The sequence below is a fragment of the Bos mutus genome, chromosome 10, assembly GCF_027580195.1.
Source record: "Bos mutus isolate GX-2022 chromosome 10, NWIPB_WYAK_1.1, whole genome shotgun sequence".
Taxonomy (NCBI): Eukaryota; Metazoa; Chordata; class Mammalia; order Artiodactyla; family Bovidae; genus Bos; species Bos mutus.
Genome location: NC_091626.1, coordinates 83,234,988 through 83,253,601, shown reverse-complemented (window position 1 = coordinate 83,253,601; position 18,614 = coordinate 83,234,988). Strand labels below are relative to the sequence as shown.

The window sequence follows — 18,614 nt, the reverse complement described above, 5'->3', positions numbered from 1 at the left end:
CGGCGCCCCATCTGAGGGCTCTCTGCTCATGGGGCCTGGACCTCAATTCTGAACACCTACTAAGGGTGTGCAGGAGAGGCTGACCCCTGAACCGTAAAGAGTAAGGAGCTTACACGGGGGGCTGACCTTGCACAGCTTTGAGAAGCAAACAGTCCGTGTGAGCCTGCTGCGCCTGCACATGGAGTTGGGCCTAAAGACAGCCGGGCAGGCCGCTGGAAGGAAGAATGGATGCGAACGGGCAGAAGCCGAGAAATTGGAGTCCCAGAGACACGCCAGAGCTCCCAAGCGCACGGGCGCCTATGACATCAGCTCTGCCCACTCTGGCGTGGGCTGCCCTGCGGGGCACTCCGCCTCTCGCCTCTGGGGTCCGCATGCTCGCCCAGCCAGTTCCCACCAGGCTGCTGAAACGTGAGCAGGAGTCAGAAGCCTGGGGCAGAAACTGAAAATGTGCAGCATCCGTGCCTGAAATTAGGCACCACCAACTCAAAGGGCATCGAGGCCCACAGGAACTGTTTTTCACCGCTACACTGGACTCCAGCGAGGGGCAGACAACAGGAGCGAGAGGGCCAGAGAGGCCAGACATAGTCCCAACCATACACATAGTGTGAGAGCCAAATGAGACGCGCAAGACGCTCAGCAAAGGACCCAACACAGAAAGCTCGGTAAACGACAGCCATCACTTTCGGTCAGACACTGAACTAAGATCCCGGCAGTGGCAACGCTGAGCCAGAAATGAAGGCGCCCTTTCAGAGACGGAGTTGACACACTGGGGGAAGGAACCGGTAGGTGGGCAGGACCCAAGGCAGAGGACGTCCAGGATGCGTCTAGCTGGGGTCCAGGCAGGTGGGAAATGTCCCTAAATAAACCACGGCCAGCTCTGGAGGAAGAGGCAGCCTTCGATCTGAGCGTGAGTGGGCCCCGAGGGCTGCCCAGCTACCTCTTGCTCGGCGGGTACTTGGGAGTAACTGGTAAGGAACCCCAGAAAGAGATCCAAGCAGAAGAGAGAGACTCAGATGGTAGTTCAAGCTGTGATACTTGATTTCCCAGAAAGACCGTGCAGAGTTAGAAGAAAGAGGGCTGACGGCAGATTACCAACATTTAAGGGGCAAGCAGAGGAGGCCAGGGGGAGAGGGCGGCGAGGTGGTCAGGGATGGGCGGGACCGGGGAGAGCAAGCCCACACCGAGCCCACACTCGTGTGCCGACGGCCCTAATGGGCCGAGGAGGATTAAACGGAGGCTCTTCCCAGATTAGGAGAACAGGGGGACATGAGTAACTGCAGACAGCGCGCTTCTTGGGGGCATCAAAGACTGAACAGGAGATAAAGCCACAGCAACAGCTGGTATAAACTGCTCTTTCAACATCTGGTGGGAAAGGGAAAGCAAAAACTAGAGGGCCACAGAGGAATTTTTTTCCCCTGATAAGATGGTTCAACCATGTGGGAAGAGGAGCCTGAAGACCAGGGCGAGTGGGGAAAATGGGGCAAGTTCTCTGAGGAAGTGGAATTCCTCAAACAGAGGCGTGAGGCGCCACGCGACTCAGTCATCCTTATTTAATACACCTGGGTCTGCTCTCAATCTACCACCTGGGAAGTACAGATGTAGCATCTATTTTACTGCGACCAGACCAACGAAGCTGTAACAGAACTTTTCTTGTAAAACCTTGCCTTTTCTTACTCAACGCTGCAAAAACATAAGCTTCTTGGACTAATTTAGCTTCATTCAAAAGGTGACAATTGTATGCAGTGAGAAAAAACTCGTTCTCTGCTATTTCGGTTCTTTTTTTTTCTTTTTGTTAAGGGGAAATAAATTATTTATACAACAATTTACAAGATAAACTCTAATTCTGGGGGTGTCCAGCATGTACAAAACCCTGAAACCTAAACATCTTGACCCCTCGTCTGCAGAGTCGAGTAGTCTGATCCTGGGGACGACGTGAGAGCTAGCGGCTAAGCTGAACAGCCAGCACACTAGGTTCCTTTTAAGTGCCAGGTGGTAAGCTGTTCTGAAGCTGTTTAGATTTGTGGTTGGCCCTCAAACCATCTCTCTGGACAACATTCTGCTGGAGGCAGAACAAAGTTATATTTAATATCTGTGTACTTTAAAACAATGCTGCCCACTTTTCTCTTATTGCCGGGGTCACTTACCCTCAAGACTCACTGTGCTTTCAGTGTCTAAAACAGCAGTGTTTACTTATCCAGCTGATTCTGGAATTACATGATGGAGCCAATGTGAAAACTGAGTCAATAAGAAAACAAATGCTCGTAAAGCAGTAACAAACAGCCTTTTTTCCCCCCAATACATGTACCAAATAAATTTAACTTAGAAGAACGGAACTAAATATAACACTTCAAAAGTAAGAAAAAGAACATTATGCTTACGAAGAATTTTGGCATGATCCAGAAACCACGTCCAGAGAACAACCTCTGTGGAGAGCGCAGAGCGCGTCTGGCCGCATCCAAAGCCTTTCTGTATGTCCTTCACCTGTCTGTATGTCCTTCTGCAACGCTCTCCTATAAACTTCCGTCTGAAGCGTGTGAATTCTGTCTACTTTTTGCATGTTTCTCCATATCTAAGAATTTTTAAAGACCAGAAGAACAATTTTTAAAACAATAAAACTATTTTTCTCTTCTTGAATAAAGAACTGCCCTTCTTCACAATTCATAGAGAAGGGGGGAAAAAAGCATGGCCTGAAAACTCCCATATCTTCCTGCCACCAAATCTACAAAAGAGTCTGTATCCATTCCCACTTGTCATCATAACATAAGCGATGAGGGCGCTTCCCTGGTGGTTCAGTGGCTAAGAAGGTGCTCCCAGAGCAGTGGGCGCAGGGTCGACCCCTGGTCAGGGAACTAGAGCCCACACATGGAAACTGAAGACCCCGTGTGCTGCAACAGAGACCGCGGGTGCCGCGACTGAGACCCAGCACTGCCAAATAAAGAAAGAAATTGTGTTCAAAAAAAAAAGAAGCAACGGGCCTTCTCAGTGCCTTCAGTTATCCCCTCTTTCTGTGTATCTTCAGTAGTTCTCTCTCTCTTTCTCCCTATAATGGACTCACACTAAACGTATTCTAGCATCACTCCTCTTAAAATAACAAAACATAGCTGCCCTGCCCCAGCGGAACCCCTGGCGAAGTCTCTCTCTTTAATCCCCTCTGGAACCAAGCCTCTTCAAAGTTTCCACTCGCAGACTTCCCTGGCGGCACAGTGGATAAGAATCCGCCTGCCAATGAGGGGACACAGGTGTGATCCCGGCCCGGGCAGAGCCCACGTGTGACGGAGAAGTGAAGCCTGTGCCTCACAGCTGCTGAGCCCGTGCTCTAGAAGCCTGTGCAGCGAGGGAAAGCCCAGCCAGCACTGCCAGATATAAATTAAATCAATAAATAAAGCAGTGTTGTACATGTAAAAAAAGTAATTTTTCTAAGTACTCACTTGCATCCACTCCTCAGTCCATTGCAATCTGGCCTCCCCCTCAAACCTCCACTAAAATTGCTCTTGATAAGGTCATCAGCTGCTCAGTCGGCTCTGACAGGCCCTCTGAAGCACCTTCTCTCCTTGCCTTCCTGGCATCACAGCTCTCCGAGGTCTCTCCCACCCCCACCCGCTCCCGGCCGTTCCTCCTTTGCATTCCTTCTTAGCTACTCCTTTCTTACCCATCGTCTAAATTCTAGAGTTCTTCGAGGCTCAGTTCTGAGTCCCCTTCTTCTCTCCATTCTACAAGCTTTCCTGAGATGATCTCATTCACAACTGGGCTTCCAAAGCCATCTACATCCCAGTGATGCTAGAATTTTCACCTGCAGCCCAGACACCTTCGCCGAGCTCCAGGCCCACATCCCACTGATGAAAGAAAGCACAACAGTTTAGGTCAGCCTGGGGGCCAGACCACTCAGGTTTCAAAACTTTATATTTACTTCCTGGGTAATCCTGAGCAAGTCAGTGACGTCTCTAAGACTCAGTTTCCCCATCTGTAAAATTGGAATAATAAAAATGGTACTGACTTCATAAGGCTACCGTGTGGACTAAATGAGTTGATACAAGCACCAGCTCGGCAGCACACAGCAAGCTTTCATTACCCACGACTGCTATCACCACGTGTGTCTACTAGAGTATGTCAGAGGCATCTCAAGCTTTGATCTGTACACATCTGGGTTCGATCCTTTCTGCCCACCCCACGGGCATCACCCCTGGCTCACCTTCTGTGAGCTCTAAGGAAGAATCCCAACTCGGCCTCCGTGGCCTCTGTGTGGCCCCTGCCCTGAGCACCTGAGCATGAGGAGACGCCACTCTTGGGAGACAGGGATTTTGCTGCTCATGTACTTAAGGTCCCAAATCAGTTGATCTCACGATAGGAAGATTGTTCAGGTAAGTCGGACCTAATTACACAAAGCCTAGAGATGACAGAAGATTCGGACGTCAGAGCGCAGGAGCCAGGAAGCGTGTCACCAGCTCAGAGGCCTGAAGACGGGGGGCCAGGTGAGTGGGTGCAGACGGCCTCTGCAGCCGACAGAGGCCCCACTGGCGCCACTGAGGACGCTGCGGCCGCAGACTGAAGACGTTGGGAGGAGAGTCTGCTGGCCATGGCAACAAGCTTCCAAGTGCATTTCTTCCCAGAGCCGCCAGACAAGAACTCTGGCTGGCTACCATCTTTTTCTTTTACGATTTCTGATGTGGGCCATCTGAAGTCTTCATTGAATTCGTTATACTATTGCTTCTGTTCTGTTTTAGTATTTTTGGCAGAGAGGCATGTGGGATCTCAGCCCCTGAACCAGGGACGGGACCTGCACCCCCTGCATGAGAAGGCGGAGTCTTAACCACTGCACCACTGGGAAGTCCCATCTGCCTACCATCTTGACGTTAACCATGCCGTGGAGAATTCTAACCTACCGAACTGTAAGCTAATGAACAAGTGCTATTACAAGTCACTAAGTTTGTGGTGATTTGTTATGCAGCAACTGAAAATTAATACACCATCTGAACAAACCGTACCTTCAAACATATGTTTGTTCCAGCCCGAAAATCTCATATCACTACCACCCAAGTTCCGCTGATATATTCTGCTAAATATATCTCAAATACTTTCACAATTCTTAATTTCTAATCATTACCCAATCCCAACTTGTATTTGCACCTGAACTTCCACAAGAGCCTCTGAACTGGTCTCCCCTCAGACACTCTTTCCTACCATGCCCCTCACACGAGGAAGCCGTTTTTTTAACAGTGCAAAACTAATCTCTGAAAAATCCTTCAGCAGCTTCACCCTGCACTCAGGGTGACACCTGAACAACCCACAGAGCCCGCCCACCGGCTCGGCTACCTTCTCAGCGCGTTTCCTGCGGCTCTCCTGCTTGGACACAAGCTTGGGCCACAAAGGCCTTCCATCCGGTACCGGGGCTGCAAGCCCTCCCCTCTCCAGGACCATCTGCCGCTGCCTCTGGCAGAAACACCTCGCTGCCCGCCCCCTACGCGGCACCCCACGACAGCAGGGCCGGCGGACACTCCGCCACACAGATGCTCCCCCACTTCCTCCGGAGGCCGGCCACCCTCAGACTCTCTCAGAGCGTCTGCATGACCCCATGGCCTATCACAACTGCAATCCTATGGTCAACTGTGTGGTTACGGAAGGAAGGTCTTTCTCTTTAGATGTGTTCAATGAGGGGAGGAGCCGTGTCTAATTTGTTCCCTGCAAAAATCCAGCATCTGTTACGGTGCCAGACACACAAGAATCAACAAGTCCGTAATGGATGAATCGAACTGTGGCTCTTTTGCCCAATTTATACATGACAAAAGTACATCAAAGTTATGTGTTTGATTTGTGTGTACCCGTTAGATCTGTCCTACTCTAGCCAATTATGATGTTTCCTTACAAACAAGGACATTGGTATAAAGGAAAAACAGGGGCACATTCACAGGGAAGGGCTAGCGCAGATCCACTGATGAGGTTCAGTGCTCACATCCTTTCAATGCAACATCATTTATTTAGATATGAAGTACAACATTTCCTTATTACATGTTTTAAATAGTTTTTTCTATAGGAAAAATATGTCATTTCAATCCAGTATTGATGTGGTTAGAGGACAGACTGCTTCAGTGGCCTGAATTTTCCCATTACTGAGGGGATATTCCACCAACACAGAAAAGAGAGGCCTGTGTACGACTTCCATCATTTTGCCAATAAAATTTGTTTCTTAAAGTATGCCTCAATTTTACTGATTTCTCACTATATACTTTTTAAAAACTCTAAAACGCCATTAATTAATCTGAGACCTACTTTTTCCCTCTTAGGAGAAAGATAAAAATAGCACGAACACCACACCACAAAGATTTAAGAAACAAAATCCTGGATAGAAAGTCAAACGTCTTTCTACATTGTCCGTATTATTCATGGTTTGTATATAAATGCATTTATTTAATGAGATATTTACCTAATTCCTGCTTGGTCTAGAAAAGACTTAGGACAAATTATTGAAATTAACTAAAGTGTAAGAAAGGAAGAAAGACTAAGGGCAGAAGATGACGCCAGGAAGAGGCCTCAAGATGCACGCTAGGTCACAGTTGTATGTGGTGCAGCCCTGAGATGTGAAGCTTTCTAGCCACCAACTTGGTAAAAGAGGCCTGCCCTGGGGGTCTACTTCCCAGCATTCCTATGGACACCAGAACCGCTGGTCACAGCAGCTCAGCCAGGCTGGGTACCAAGATCAGAAAGGAATGTCTTGGGGATTCCCTAGAGGGAACACCATCCTATTTCTTCTAAGAAGCAGGCATTTGTTACCAGTTTCTACTAAATGGTTGTTTAAATGACTGATTGCTTCACACTGTTATCCTACTCAGTTACCCAAGCCTGGGGCAAAATTATCTCTTGGTTCATCCAGTCTTAAGCAAGATGTGTTGGTTTCCTATTGCTGCTGTAAAAGATTACATAAACTTCATGGTTTATGAACAACATGCTGCTAAGTTGCTGCTAAGTCGCTTCAGTCGTGTCCAACTCTGTGCGACCCCATAGATGGCAGCCCACCAGGCTCCCCCGTCCCTGGGATTCTCCAGGCAAGAACACTGGAGTGGGTTGCCATTTCCTTCTCCAACGCGTGAAAGTGAAAAGTGAAAGTGAAGCTGCTCAGTCGTGTCCAACTCTTAGCGACCCCATAGACTGCAGTCCACTAGGCTCCTCCGTCCATGGGATTTTCCAGGCAAGAGTACTGGAGTGGGGTGCCACTGCCAACATAAATGCGTCTTATTATAGTTCTAGAGCTCAGAAGTCTCAGGCTGGGTTCCACAGAGCAGCCAAGTGACAGAGCCGCGCTCCTCTCGGGCAGGCCAGGGGCCTGGCCGTCGTCCTCCGGGAGAGCCCGCGGCTCCGCGGCTCCTCGGCTCGGCCCCTCCAGCAGGGGCGCCGCTCCCCTTTCTGCTGCCCCCGTCGCACCTCCTCCTCCCCGTCTGTTTCCACTCTCGTTAACACCTTCTCTCGGATCCACCTACTTCCCTCTCACAAGGACCTCTGCTTACCCTGCGCCCGTGTCAGAATTCCCCACCCTTAAGTCTGCACGGTCTCTTTGTCATGTGAGGAACCATATTTACAGGTTAGGGGGAGGAGGTGTATTAATTCAGTCCACCATACAAGAAGACTCCATCAATTTACTTGTTTGCAGCTACTGGCAATTTACACATGGTAGTGATGGTGTCAGAAAAATAACATTATAAGACCAAATCTACATAGGTACAGGAAAGCCACAAATGGAGAACTCAGAAGTTTTTTCTTTAATCTCAAGAGTTAATCATTTTAAGTACTATTTTAGTACTTAAAAAGAATTATTTTAAGTACTAAGTTCACCTGTCTTCCAAAGAATTTGATACATAAAAATATTATTTACACAATTTTTTTGTCAGGAACACACTAATTATATAAAAAGAGGCACACCTACACCAAAACCTGAGTGTGAAATTTAAAAATTGCAATACCAAGTCCTGGGCTAAAATCTGGGAACTTTACCTCCCTATTCTCCTGCTGCCACAGGGCAGGATGCCTACTGAGTATTTAAAAAAAAAAAAAGTGAGACAGCCAGCTCACTCACAACTTTAGGTAGTATAAAGTCCAGAGAACTTACTTGATTTTTGCAAGAACAGCTACAGTTGAACCCAGAGGGGCGCTGTGACAGACAAACATGGCAAGCGCACGGTTCTCCTTTAGACTCAACTCATCTGCCCTGAGGAGAAGGCGACGGCACCCCACTCCAGTACTCTTGCCTGGAAAATCCCATGGATGCAGGAGCCTGGTAGGCTGCAGTCCGTGGGGTCTCTAAGAGTCGGACACGACTGAGCGACTTCATTTTCACTTTTCACTTTCCTGCATTGGAGAAGGAAATGGCAACCCACTCCAGTGTTCTTGCCTGGAGAATCCCAGGGACGGGGGAGCCTGGCGGGCTGCCGTCTATGGGGTCCCACAGAGTCGGACTCGACTGAAGCGACTTAGCAGCAGCAGCAGCAGCAGCGTCTTCCCTGAAAACAAGAGCAATGCAGGAGCGCTCCTACCTCTGAGGTGCACCAAGCTCTGAAAATTGTTCCAGGAGCTCAAAGGAGAAAGCTGTGACAACCCCTCCCTCCCACTGCAGTTTGGGGTTGACATCTCTCAAAAGCGTGTTTAATTGTGACGCTTCAGTCAACACATGATGTTACTATGCCAGATGTCCCCCAGAGGAATTTTTGCCAAGCATCAGCTTCTTTTTCAGGGGAGGAATTCAATCCCGCCCACCAGATCACTTGTGTCTCCAGGAATCTGAGGTTTCAGGATTCTTTTTTGCTTTGCAGTATAGAGGTTAATGGCAGGTTTTATACAACAGCTGACTTGCCACCTAAGAAGGTTTTCCCTGACTATGGACCGCAAATACAAAATACACTGGAATCCCCCCAGACTTAAGGGCTGAGATTCCACTTCCTTTGCCCAAATAGATCATTTTCTTAATCTCTAAAACTTGTGACAGAAACTTAAGAACAGATTTTCTTTTAAGGTCTAAGCTCCAGGGAATTAAGTTAGGGTACTATCAATATCCTATTAATACTTTTGACCTTCCCAAAGTATCCCTATAAAGCTAAAGATAGAGCACAAGTTATGCCTACCCTTCTTAAGGTGAGGAAACTAAAAAAAAGGGGGGTTGGAAGTACTATAAAAAATATATGGATACACAAACACAATATACAGCTACACACGTATAATACAGAAAGAAGAGCCACACTGTTCTCACAGATAACCAAGACTGTCAAATTTTTAAAGTATCTTGTTGTAGATAATCATTATGTTCCTACAAAGCTAAGTATAAATTAAATCATTATAAATGGAGTCATATTTAAAGAGCATCAGAGAATTATTTTTCAATGGGATTCAATCATGGATCCTCTGGCAAAACAGAATTATCTTTTAAAGTAAATCACCACTCCTGACTTTTGTCTATACCAAGATTTCCATAGAAATTCCATAGAACACCTTCACTCGACCTCTCTTAGCCTTTCTTAGAAGGCTCTAAGTATGAATGACAGCAACCAAATAGATAAAGTCTTTAATGGGTGGCAGAAATCAATCAAACACATTTTGGGGAAACCAGAGAGAGACATCGCGCGCTCTCTCTCTCTCACACACACACAGAGACAAATACCTCTTGTGAATATAGACCCAAAAATCCTCTACAAAACACTAGCAAACTGAATCCAGTGTGGTACATAAAAAGAATTATACACATTACCCAAGTGGGATTTATCCCAGGAATACAAGGTAGGCTTAACACCCCAAAATTAATATAATACACCTTGATAAAACAAAATAAAAACACATGATTATCTCCATAAACGCAAAAAAAAAAAGATGCCTTTTCATGATTAAAAATACCTAAACACAGAACACTGTAAAGTAACTATACTCCAATAAAAATTTATTTAAAAAAATATTGTTTTAAAGCTATGTTGGGAAAGAGGAAAAACACACCCAAACTAGGAAAAGAAGAGAATTTCCTCAATCTGACAAAAAGTATCTATGAAAATCCCACAGCTAACTTCATACTTAATGGTGAAAGACTAAAGCTAATATACTAGCTTAGCAACGTCACAGGATATAAGATTAATAAAAATAAGTTGTATCTCTATATGTTTTCAGTGAACAATCCAAAACTTAAACTAAGAAAATAATTTTTACAGTAGCATCAAAAAGAATAAAGTATGTGGGAATAAATTTAACAAAAGAAGTGTAAATATACACTCTGAAAGCTACAAAATGTTGTTAAAAAAAACAATGAAAGAAGATCTAAATGAATGGAAAAACATTTCATGTTCATGGATCACAAGATTTAATATGCTAAGGTGGCTGCTGCTGCTGCTGCTGCTGCTGCTAAGGTGTTTCAGTCGTGTCTGACTCTGTGCGACCCCATAGACAGCAGCCCACCAGGATCCCCCGTCCCTGGGATTCTCCAGGCAAGAACACTGGAGTGGGTTGCCATTTCCTTCTCCAATGCAGGAAAATGAAAAGTGAACGTGAAGTCGCTCAGTCGTGTCCGACTGTTAATGACCCCATGGACTGCAGCCCACCAGGCTCCTCCATCCATGGGATTTTCCAGGCAAGAGTACTGGAGTGGGGTGCCATTGCCTTCTCCGGCTAAGGTGGCAATACTCCCAAAATTGATCTACAGATTCCAGGCAATCCCTACCAGAATTACTGTTGGCTTCTTTATGGAAATTGACAAGCTAATTCTAAAATTTATATGGAAACTCAAGGGACCCAAAATAGCCGAAATAATTCTGAAAAAGAACAAGGTTGGAAAACTGACCATTTCCGATTTCAAAACTTAGCAAACAGTTATAGTCATCAAGACAGGGTGGTGATGGCTTAAGAACAGACACAAAAAATCATCTGAACTGAATGGAGAGTCTAAAAAGAAATCCATACATCGACAGTTGATTAATTTTTGACAAGGGTGCCGAGAAAATAAAATGGAAAAGAACAGCCTTTCAACAAATAGATCAAAAATCTAAATATAATAGCTAAAATCATAAAACCCTTTGTAACCTTAAATTTGTCAATGATTTTTTAGATACAACACCAAAAGCACAAGAAACAAAGTAAAAAAGTGGTGAAAGAAATCAAAGAGGACACTAATAGATGGAGAAATATACCATGTTCATGGATTGGAAGAATCAATATAGTGAAAATGAGTATACTACCCAAAGCAATTTATAGATTCAATGCAATCCCTATCAAGCTACCAACAGTATTCTTCACAGAGCTAGAACAAATAATTTCACAATTTGTATGGAAATACAAAAAACCTCAAATAGCCAAAGCGATCTTGAGAAAGAAAAATGGAACTGGAGGAATCAACCTACCTGACTTCAGGCTCTACTACAAAGCCACAGTTATCAAGACAGTATGGTACTGGCACAAAGACAGAAATATAGATCAATGGAACAAAATAGAGAGCCCGGAGATAAATCCACGCACATATGGACACCTTATCTTTGACAAAGGAGGCAAGAATATACAGTGGATTAAAGACAATCTCTTTAACAAGTGGTGCTGGGAAATCTGGTCAACCACTTGTAAAAGAATGAAACTAGAACACTTTCTAACACCATACACAAAAATAAACTCAAAATGGATTAAAGATCTCAACGTAAGACCAGAAACTATAAAACTCCTAGAGGAGAACATAGGCAAAACACTCTCTGACATACATCACAGCAGGATCCTCTATGACCCACCTCCCAGAATATTGGAAATAAAAGCAAAAATAAACAAATGGGACCTAATTAAACTTAAAAGCTTCTGCACATCAAAGGAAACTATTAGCAAGGTGAAAAGACAGCCTTCAGAATGGGAGAAAATAATAGCAAATGAAGCAACCGACAAACAACTAATCTCAAAAATATACAAGCAACTCCTACAGCTCAACTCCAGAAAAATAAACGACCCAATCAAAAAATGGGCCAAAGATCTAAATAGACATTTCTCCAAAGAAGACATACAGATGGCTAACAAACACTTGAAAAGATGCTCAACATCACTCATTATCAGAGAAATGCAAATCAAAACCACTATGAGGTACCATTTCACACCAGTCAGAATGGCTGCGATCCAAAAGTCTACAAATAATAAATGCTGGAGAGGGTGTGGAGAAAAGGAACCCCTCTTACACTGTTGGTGGGAATGCAAACTAGTACAGCCACTATGGAGAACAGTGTGGAGATTCCTTAAAAAACTGGAAATAGAACTGCCCTATGATCCAGCAATCCCACTGCTGGGCATACACACTGAGGAAACCAGAAGGGAAAGAGACACGTGTACCCCAATGTTCATTGCAGCACTGTTTATAATAGCCAGGACATGGAAGCAACCTAGATGTCCATCAGCAGATGAATGGATAAGAAAGCTGTGGTACATATACACAATGGAGTATTACTCAGCCATTAAAAAGAATACATTTGAATCAGTTCTAATGAGGTGGATGAAACTGGAGCCTATTATACAGAGTGAAGTAAGCCAGAAGGAAAAACATAAATACAGTATACTAACGCATATATATGGAATTTAGAAAGATGGTAACGATAACCCTGTATACGAGACAGCAAAAGAGACACTGATGTATAGAACAGTCTTATGAACTCTGTGGGAGAGGGAGAGGGTGGGAAGATTTGGGAGAATGGCATTGAAACATGTGAAATGTCATGTATGAAACGAGATGCCAGTCCAGGTTCAGTGCGATGCTGGATGCTTGGGGCTGGTGCGCTGGGACGGCCCAGGGGATGGTATGGGGAGGGGGAGGAGGAGGGTTCAGGATGGGGAGCATGTGTGTACCTGAAATTAAAAAAAGAAAAAAAATTATTTAAAAAAAAAAAAAAAAGTTGGATTTCACCAAAATTAAGAAACTGTACTACCTCTAAGGTTATCACAAAAAGATAATTTTCTCCTATAAACTGGGAGAAAATATTTCAAACTATACTAATAAGGGATCTATATCTACAAAACATAAAGAATTCGTTTCTCAATAATAAATTAACCAACTTAAAAATGGGCAAAGGATCTGGACAGACATCTCTCCAAACATATACAAAGCACTCATAAGCACATGAAATGATGGCCAACATCATTAGTCATTAGGAAACACAAATCAAAACTACAGGGAGACACCACTCCATACTCACGGGAATGGCTCCAAGCAAAAAGGGGAACAAGTGCTGGCGAGGGTGTGGAGAAATCAGAACCTGTGTTCGTTGTTGGCGGGACTAGAGAGCAGTGCAGCCACGCTGAAAAACTCAACAGTTTAACATAGACTTACCCCGTGGTCCAGTAAGTTTACTCTTAATATCTACCCAAGAAAACTTTGTACACAAATGTACATAGCAGCATTATTCACAATGGCCAAAAGGTCGGAACAACCCAAATGTCGATCAAGTGATGAATGGACAACAAAACAGGTATATCCATACAATGGAATATTATCTGTCAATTTAAAAAATGAAGTGCTGACACACACTAGAAATTGATGGATCTTGAAAACACCATGTTTAGTGAAAGAAACTAGTCATAAAAGATCACACACCAGGCGACCCTACTGGTCCAGTGGCTAAGATTCCGCCTGCCAGCGCAGAGGACACAGCTTGATCCCTGGTCCAGGAAGGTCCTGTTGCCACGAGGCCACAAGCCCACTTGCCACAACCCCTGAGCCTGTCCGTTAGAGCCTGGGAGCCGCAACCTCTGAGCCTGCATGCCCGCATGCCCTAGAACCAGAGCTCTGCAACAAGAGAAGGCACTGCAACCAGAAGCCCATGCTCTCCGCAACTAGAGGAGAGACGGAGCAGCTACGAAGATCTAACACAGCCAAATATAAGCAAATACACATTAAAAAAAAAAAAGACCACATTTTATGAAGTTCCATAATATAAAATGTCCCTAGGCAAATACACAGACAAAAAGCAGAATTAGCAGATGCCCAGGACTGAGGAATGGGTGGTGAGAATGTGGAGTGACCGATAAAAATGGGTAAGAAGTTTCTTTTTAGAGTGATGGAAAGTTCTAAAATTAGATTGTGGTGATGGTTGTATAACTATAAATATACTTAAAATGATTGAATTGTACACTAAACACAAGTAGACTTTATAGTATGTAAACTGTATCTCAAAAAAAGCTGTTTAACAACGAAGACACTGCAGCTTCCACACCGCTCTCCCCTTCGATCACCTGTCCCAGGGGAGCCAGCTGTCACACGAGCAGGACACTCAGGCAGCTGCACGGAAAGGGCCACAGAGCGAGGACCTGAAGCGTCCTGCCCACAACACGCGAGTAAGCTGTCTTGAAAGGGCATCTCCTGCCCCAGACAAGTCTTCAGGTGAATGCAGTCCTGGCCAAAACCTTGACTACAACCTCATGAGAGACCCTGAGCCAACACCACCAGGCTAAGCAACTCCTGAATTCCTGAGCCGCAGGAACCATGGTGCTTTAAGTCACTAAGTTTGCGATCATTTGCTGCACAGCAACAGATAACTAATACCCCTCTCCTGACTCTATCCTCAGCGTGAGGCTCTCTCTCCTAATGACGGACATCTAAGGAAATGTGTACCCACCAATCCATCCTCTTGTAAGAGTCTGGTCTCACCCCCGTCCATAGGTTCCCCACAGTAGTTCTCATGCTAGCAGAACAGGACACCACTCTCTGGCCTTAGCTGAACAATCTGAAAGTAGGCAGCTGACCAAAGCCAGGCTACTAAAGTCCTTCCCCAAGATTTGCATACCTAAAGCTGATCCAGTACCCAGAGCTGTAAGACCTAAAAGTCAGGGTCTGTCAACAGCTGAGTTCCTGTCCATGTGGGAAACGAAGGAGGCCATCACAGAGACAAGCAAAGATTCAAGGTGGAGACAACAGAGACACCAGTCCCTGGTTCCAGCGATGTCTGATGCAACCCTGTCATTTCGGGGGAAGACCACACATGTCCAGTATATAATGTGGAACTCAGTACATAAGAGGTAATGAAATATGGAATAAATCAGATAACCCAATATCCTTCCAATAATAATCCCTCTATTTTGCTGCTGTTGTTCGACAGTTAGATTTGATTATTCGAAACCTAAAATCCCTAAACTTCACCTTTGCTATCTTTACACTCTGTGCACCCTTCTCTTATAGTCTGACAATATACCCTAACTACTGATTTACACTGCCTCCTCCCCAACCAGCAGAGGCCAAGATATTTTCTCTTTTGTGTCATTAGCACCATTTAGCCTAGAAAACAGAGTGTCAAGAAATGTGCGTTTAACTGATCTAATCAATCCCTTTCTCTTCATTTTTAGCTTTCATGGTCACTGGCATCCACTAATCAACCACCTAACATCTACAAGATACTGGGACTACAATAAACTTAGATTCTGTCCTGGATTTTCATGCACTCAGTGAATTCACCCAACATTTGAGTACTTACTATATGCCAGGGGCTGAAAATGGATAAAGGACATGGCAGCACCTTACAGTCCAGCACAGACAAGTAAATTATTACAGCTCTGTGTGTTAAATGCTGTTGAAGAGACACACACAGACTGCTAAGCGGTGGGGATCACAGGGGTTTACACTCGGCTTCAGAAGGCAAGACATATGCAGAAAGAGATGACAGCCGAGCAGCACAGCACAGGGCAAGCCCTGAATGAGGACCTGGCGCTGGAGTAACCTGCAAGCTCCAAGAAAAGATGCTGTTACCGGGTGATCTTCAGACCTACACGAACCAACAGCTCCTGAGAGCTATTATGCACCAAGCAAACTGCTTTGCACTTTTCCAACAGAGTCTCCTTCAGTTTTCATATTCTGTAGGTGAGAGAAGTGAGTCTGAAAGAGTGAAGTGACCTGCCCAAGTCTACACAGCTAGTAACTGGCAGAGCTCGGATTTAGACAAAGTCTAGAATCTGCCTGCAGTGCAGGAGTCACAGGAGACTTGAGTTTGATCCTTGGGTCAGGAAGATCCCCTGGAGGAGGAAATGGCAACCCACTCTCAGTATTCTTGCCTGGAAAATCCCATAGACAGAGGAGCCTGGTGGGCTACAGTCCATGGGGTCCCAAAGAGTCGGCACGACTGAGCACACAGTTTTTCCCATTCGATTCCACACCCAGGCACGCTATGCTACTCGGTCTACACCACTGGGACCCTGTCCGTGTCTTTCCACGTAACTTGTATCGCCTTTTTGTTCATCCTACAGCAGACAATACAGTGCTGAGCACAATCGAGGAATCACCGACTGCTGACCTGATATGACTATATGCGTGTCCACATCTTGGGAAGCAAGGGACCACGTCAGATCAAGTTACTGCAGCGCCTTTTACAGCCGCGTATGCTGACAGGAGCCCAGCTGGCTGAAGATGACTGAATCTCTCAAGTTGTATTTTAAGTGTTTTTGACCACCATATCCGGTCAGTTGTTTCAATGTTCAGCAATAAATCAAACTGACTGTTCTGTTCCTTTGACAGTTAACAGTACTAATGAATTCAGTATAATTTCACCATCTATCAGAAAAATCTCTAAAAACGCAAACCTGAAGCTGATGATTCACATAGTTGGTAGGAAAGGGAAAATAAAGCAGTACTCATTGTTTTCTACAAAACTAGTATTGTTTGCAAAACCCAGAAACTGAGCAGTTGGTTGACCACTAATCAAGCAGGTTGCTCCTTGGTCATTCAGCAAAAAGCTGCTTACTGCACCATGGTCAGTGGCTGAGAACACATGACTTCAAGCAGCTTTTGCTGCACAGCACGAGTCTACATATATGAATCAGGGAATCGTTACGTAAGAAAAGAAAAAGAAATTCAAAATCTCCACATCAAAAAGCACCTGACGCTGAGCCTGGCACAAATCAGACATTAATACAAAAGAAATGCTTATGGAATAAAGTATTGAATAGCCCTTTGAAAACATCAGTTGTCTGTTAAGCTGAGAGAGGAAAATCAAACCAAACAAGCCCACACAAGTTACATTAGGAACTCCAAAAAATTATGGAGTAACTGGCTCAAGATACATAACAAACTCACATTGACCCCCCCAAAAAATTGTTTTAAGCCAATGTTAATGTTGAAATAAGTAAGCATGCATTTGACACCCCTCTTAAGTCACCACACTGGCGCTCAATGCCAACCAGCAATAACAAAAACTTAAAGAACAAGTGACAGATATAACTTTGCAATCTGTTCAAAATTGTAACAAGGGGTGCTAGGCACACACCTGAAACCTACATAAGCTCTGTCCCTACACAATAAAAGAATATCCCAAGATGCCAAAGAAGCTGAATCAAAATTCTTAACACTCACAGAAATATTTAATAGTAAATAATGAACAACTCGTTAAAATGTATTATCTGTTCAGAAATGAAAAAGGATCTCTAACAGGGGACTGGACTCCACAAATACAAACCCAATCTGTACTGATTAGTCGGAAGAAGCGTTTCCCATAAGGAACATCCCAGACCCACAAGGAATAAAGTAACAAGTATAAAGCCTGAGTCGACTGGAGAGACCCCAAAATCAGCGCGTGAGCGCCGTAAGGGGGCTCATCAGCCGGGTTTACCTGGAGCTTTGAATTTACTGAGCCTCCTCAAAAGACCTTTGAAAGAGACTCGAGGCCAAGTACGGTACTTCACTATGATGGCTCGTAAAGCCCTCAGTGCCTGCAGCTCTGAGGCTGGATCCACACGGCCGGGGGACAGCCGCCCCTTCCCCGCGCCCAGGACGCCGGCACCGCAGGAGCCTCCAGGGAGGCGAGCGCGGGGGAGCCGCGCTCCGACCTAAGCGTCGCTCCCCCACCGCGAGCAAGGCGCGCCTCCCAGACGCGTGAGGGGCAGGTGCGTCCCCGGGCGGGACGGGGCGCGAACACACCTGGGTCAGTCAGTGCCGCGCCCCTAGCCCGGCCCGCCGCTACTCCCGGGAAACTTCGGGCCAGCCGCCGGGGACCCCCGGGACCCCCGCCCCGCCCCGCGCACCCCAGCGCCGAGCCCGGCCGGCAGGGGGCGGGCCGCTCACCCGTCCGCAGCTCGTGCTTGACGACGCGGAGCTGCTCTCCGCCGGCGTCCCCGCCGCTGCCGCCCTTCTCCTCCATCTTCCCCTCGCCCGAGCCCGCGGGCTGCTCCGGGGCGCCCGGCCCCTCAGCTCCCGCCGCCGCCCCTGGAGCCGGGGCGCGGCCGCTCAGCTGCCCGGACGCCGGGGCGAGCCGCTTTCCCGCTCCCGCCGCCTCCCCTCGGCGGGCGCCGCTAGTACCGCGCAGCCACTCCGCCCCGCTCCCCGCCTCCCCCGGAGCCGCCCCGCCCACAGCCAGCAGGGTCGGCGGCCTTGCGAGCCGCCGTTGCCGATTGGGCGCGGGGCGCGCGCCGCCGCCAGCGCCGGGTCCCGTTGGGCAGCGCTTTCTGACGCGAGGCGAGTCGCCCCGCCCCGCGGCTCGAACTGTTGTTGCTCGGCGGGCGGCAGGCGAGGGAGGAGCGCGAGCAATCCGATTGGTGAGCCTGGCTTTTGCTCCGCCCACCTGCGCTGATGCGCACGCGCAGTCGGAGCCTTCCCGTCCCCGACATTCCCAGGACGGCCACGCCCCTTATCCCCCAGCTCCGATCTGTTGTTAGTAAACAGT

General features: G+C 46.4%; 1 protein-coding gene across 2 annotated transcripts in view; it reads right to left on the bottom strand.

Moving 5' to 3' along the window:
* Positions 1-18,265, bottom strand: part of RPS6KA5 (ribosomal protein S6 kinase A5) — a 200,529-nt gene extending 182,264 nt beyond the window's left edge. The window contains exon 1 of one of the 2 annotated variants that reach the window (XM_070378344.1): positions 18,017-18,265. In XM_070378344.1, the coding sequence (XP_070234445.1) occupies positions 18,017-18,092 (76 nt within the window). In that variant the 5' untranslated portion in view covers positions 18,093-18,265. The remainder of the gene's footprint in view (positions 1-18,016) is intronic. The other variant, XM_070378342.1, reaches the window with a different exon arrangement.
* Positions 18,266-18,614: the final 349 nt, after the last annotated feature.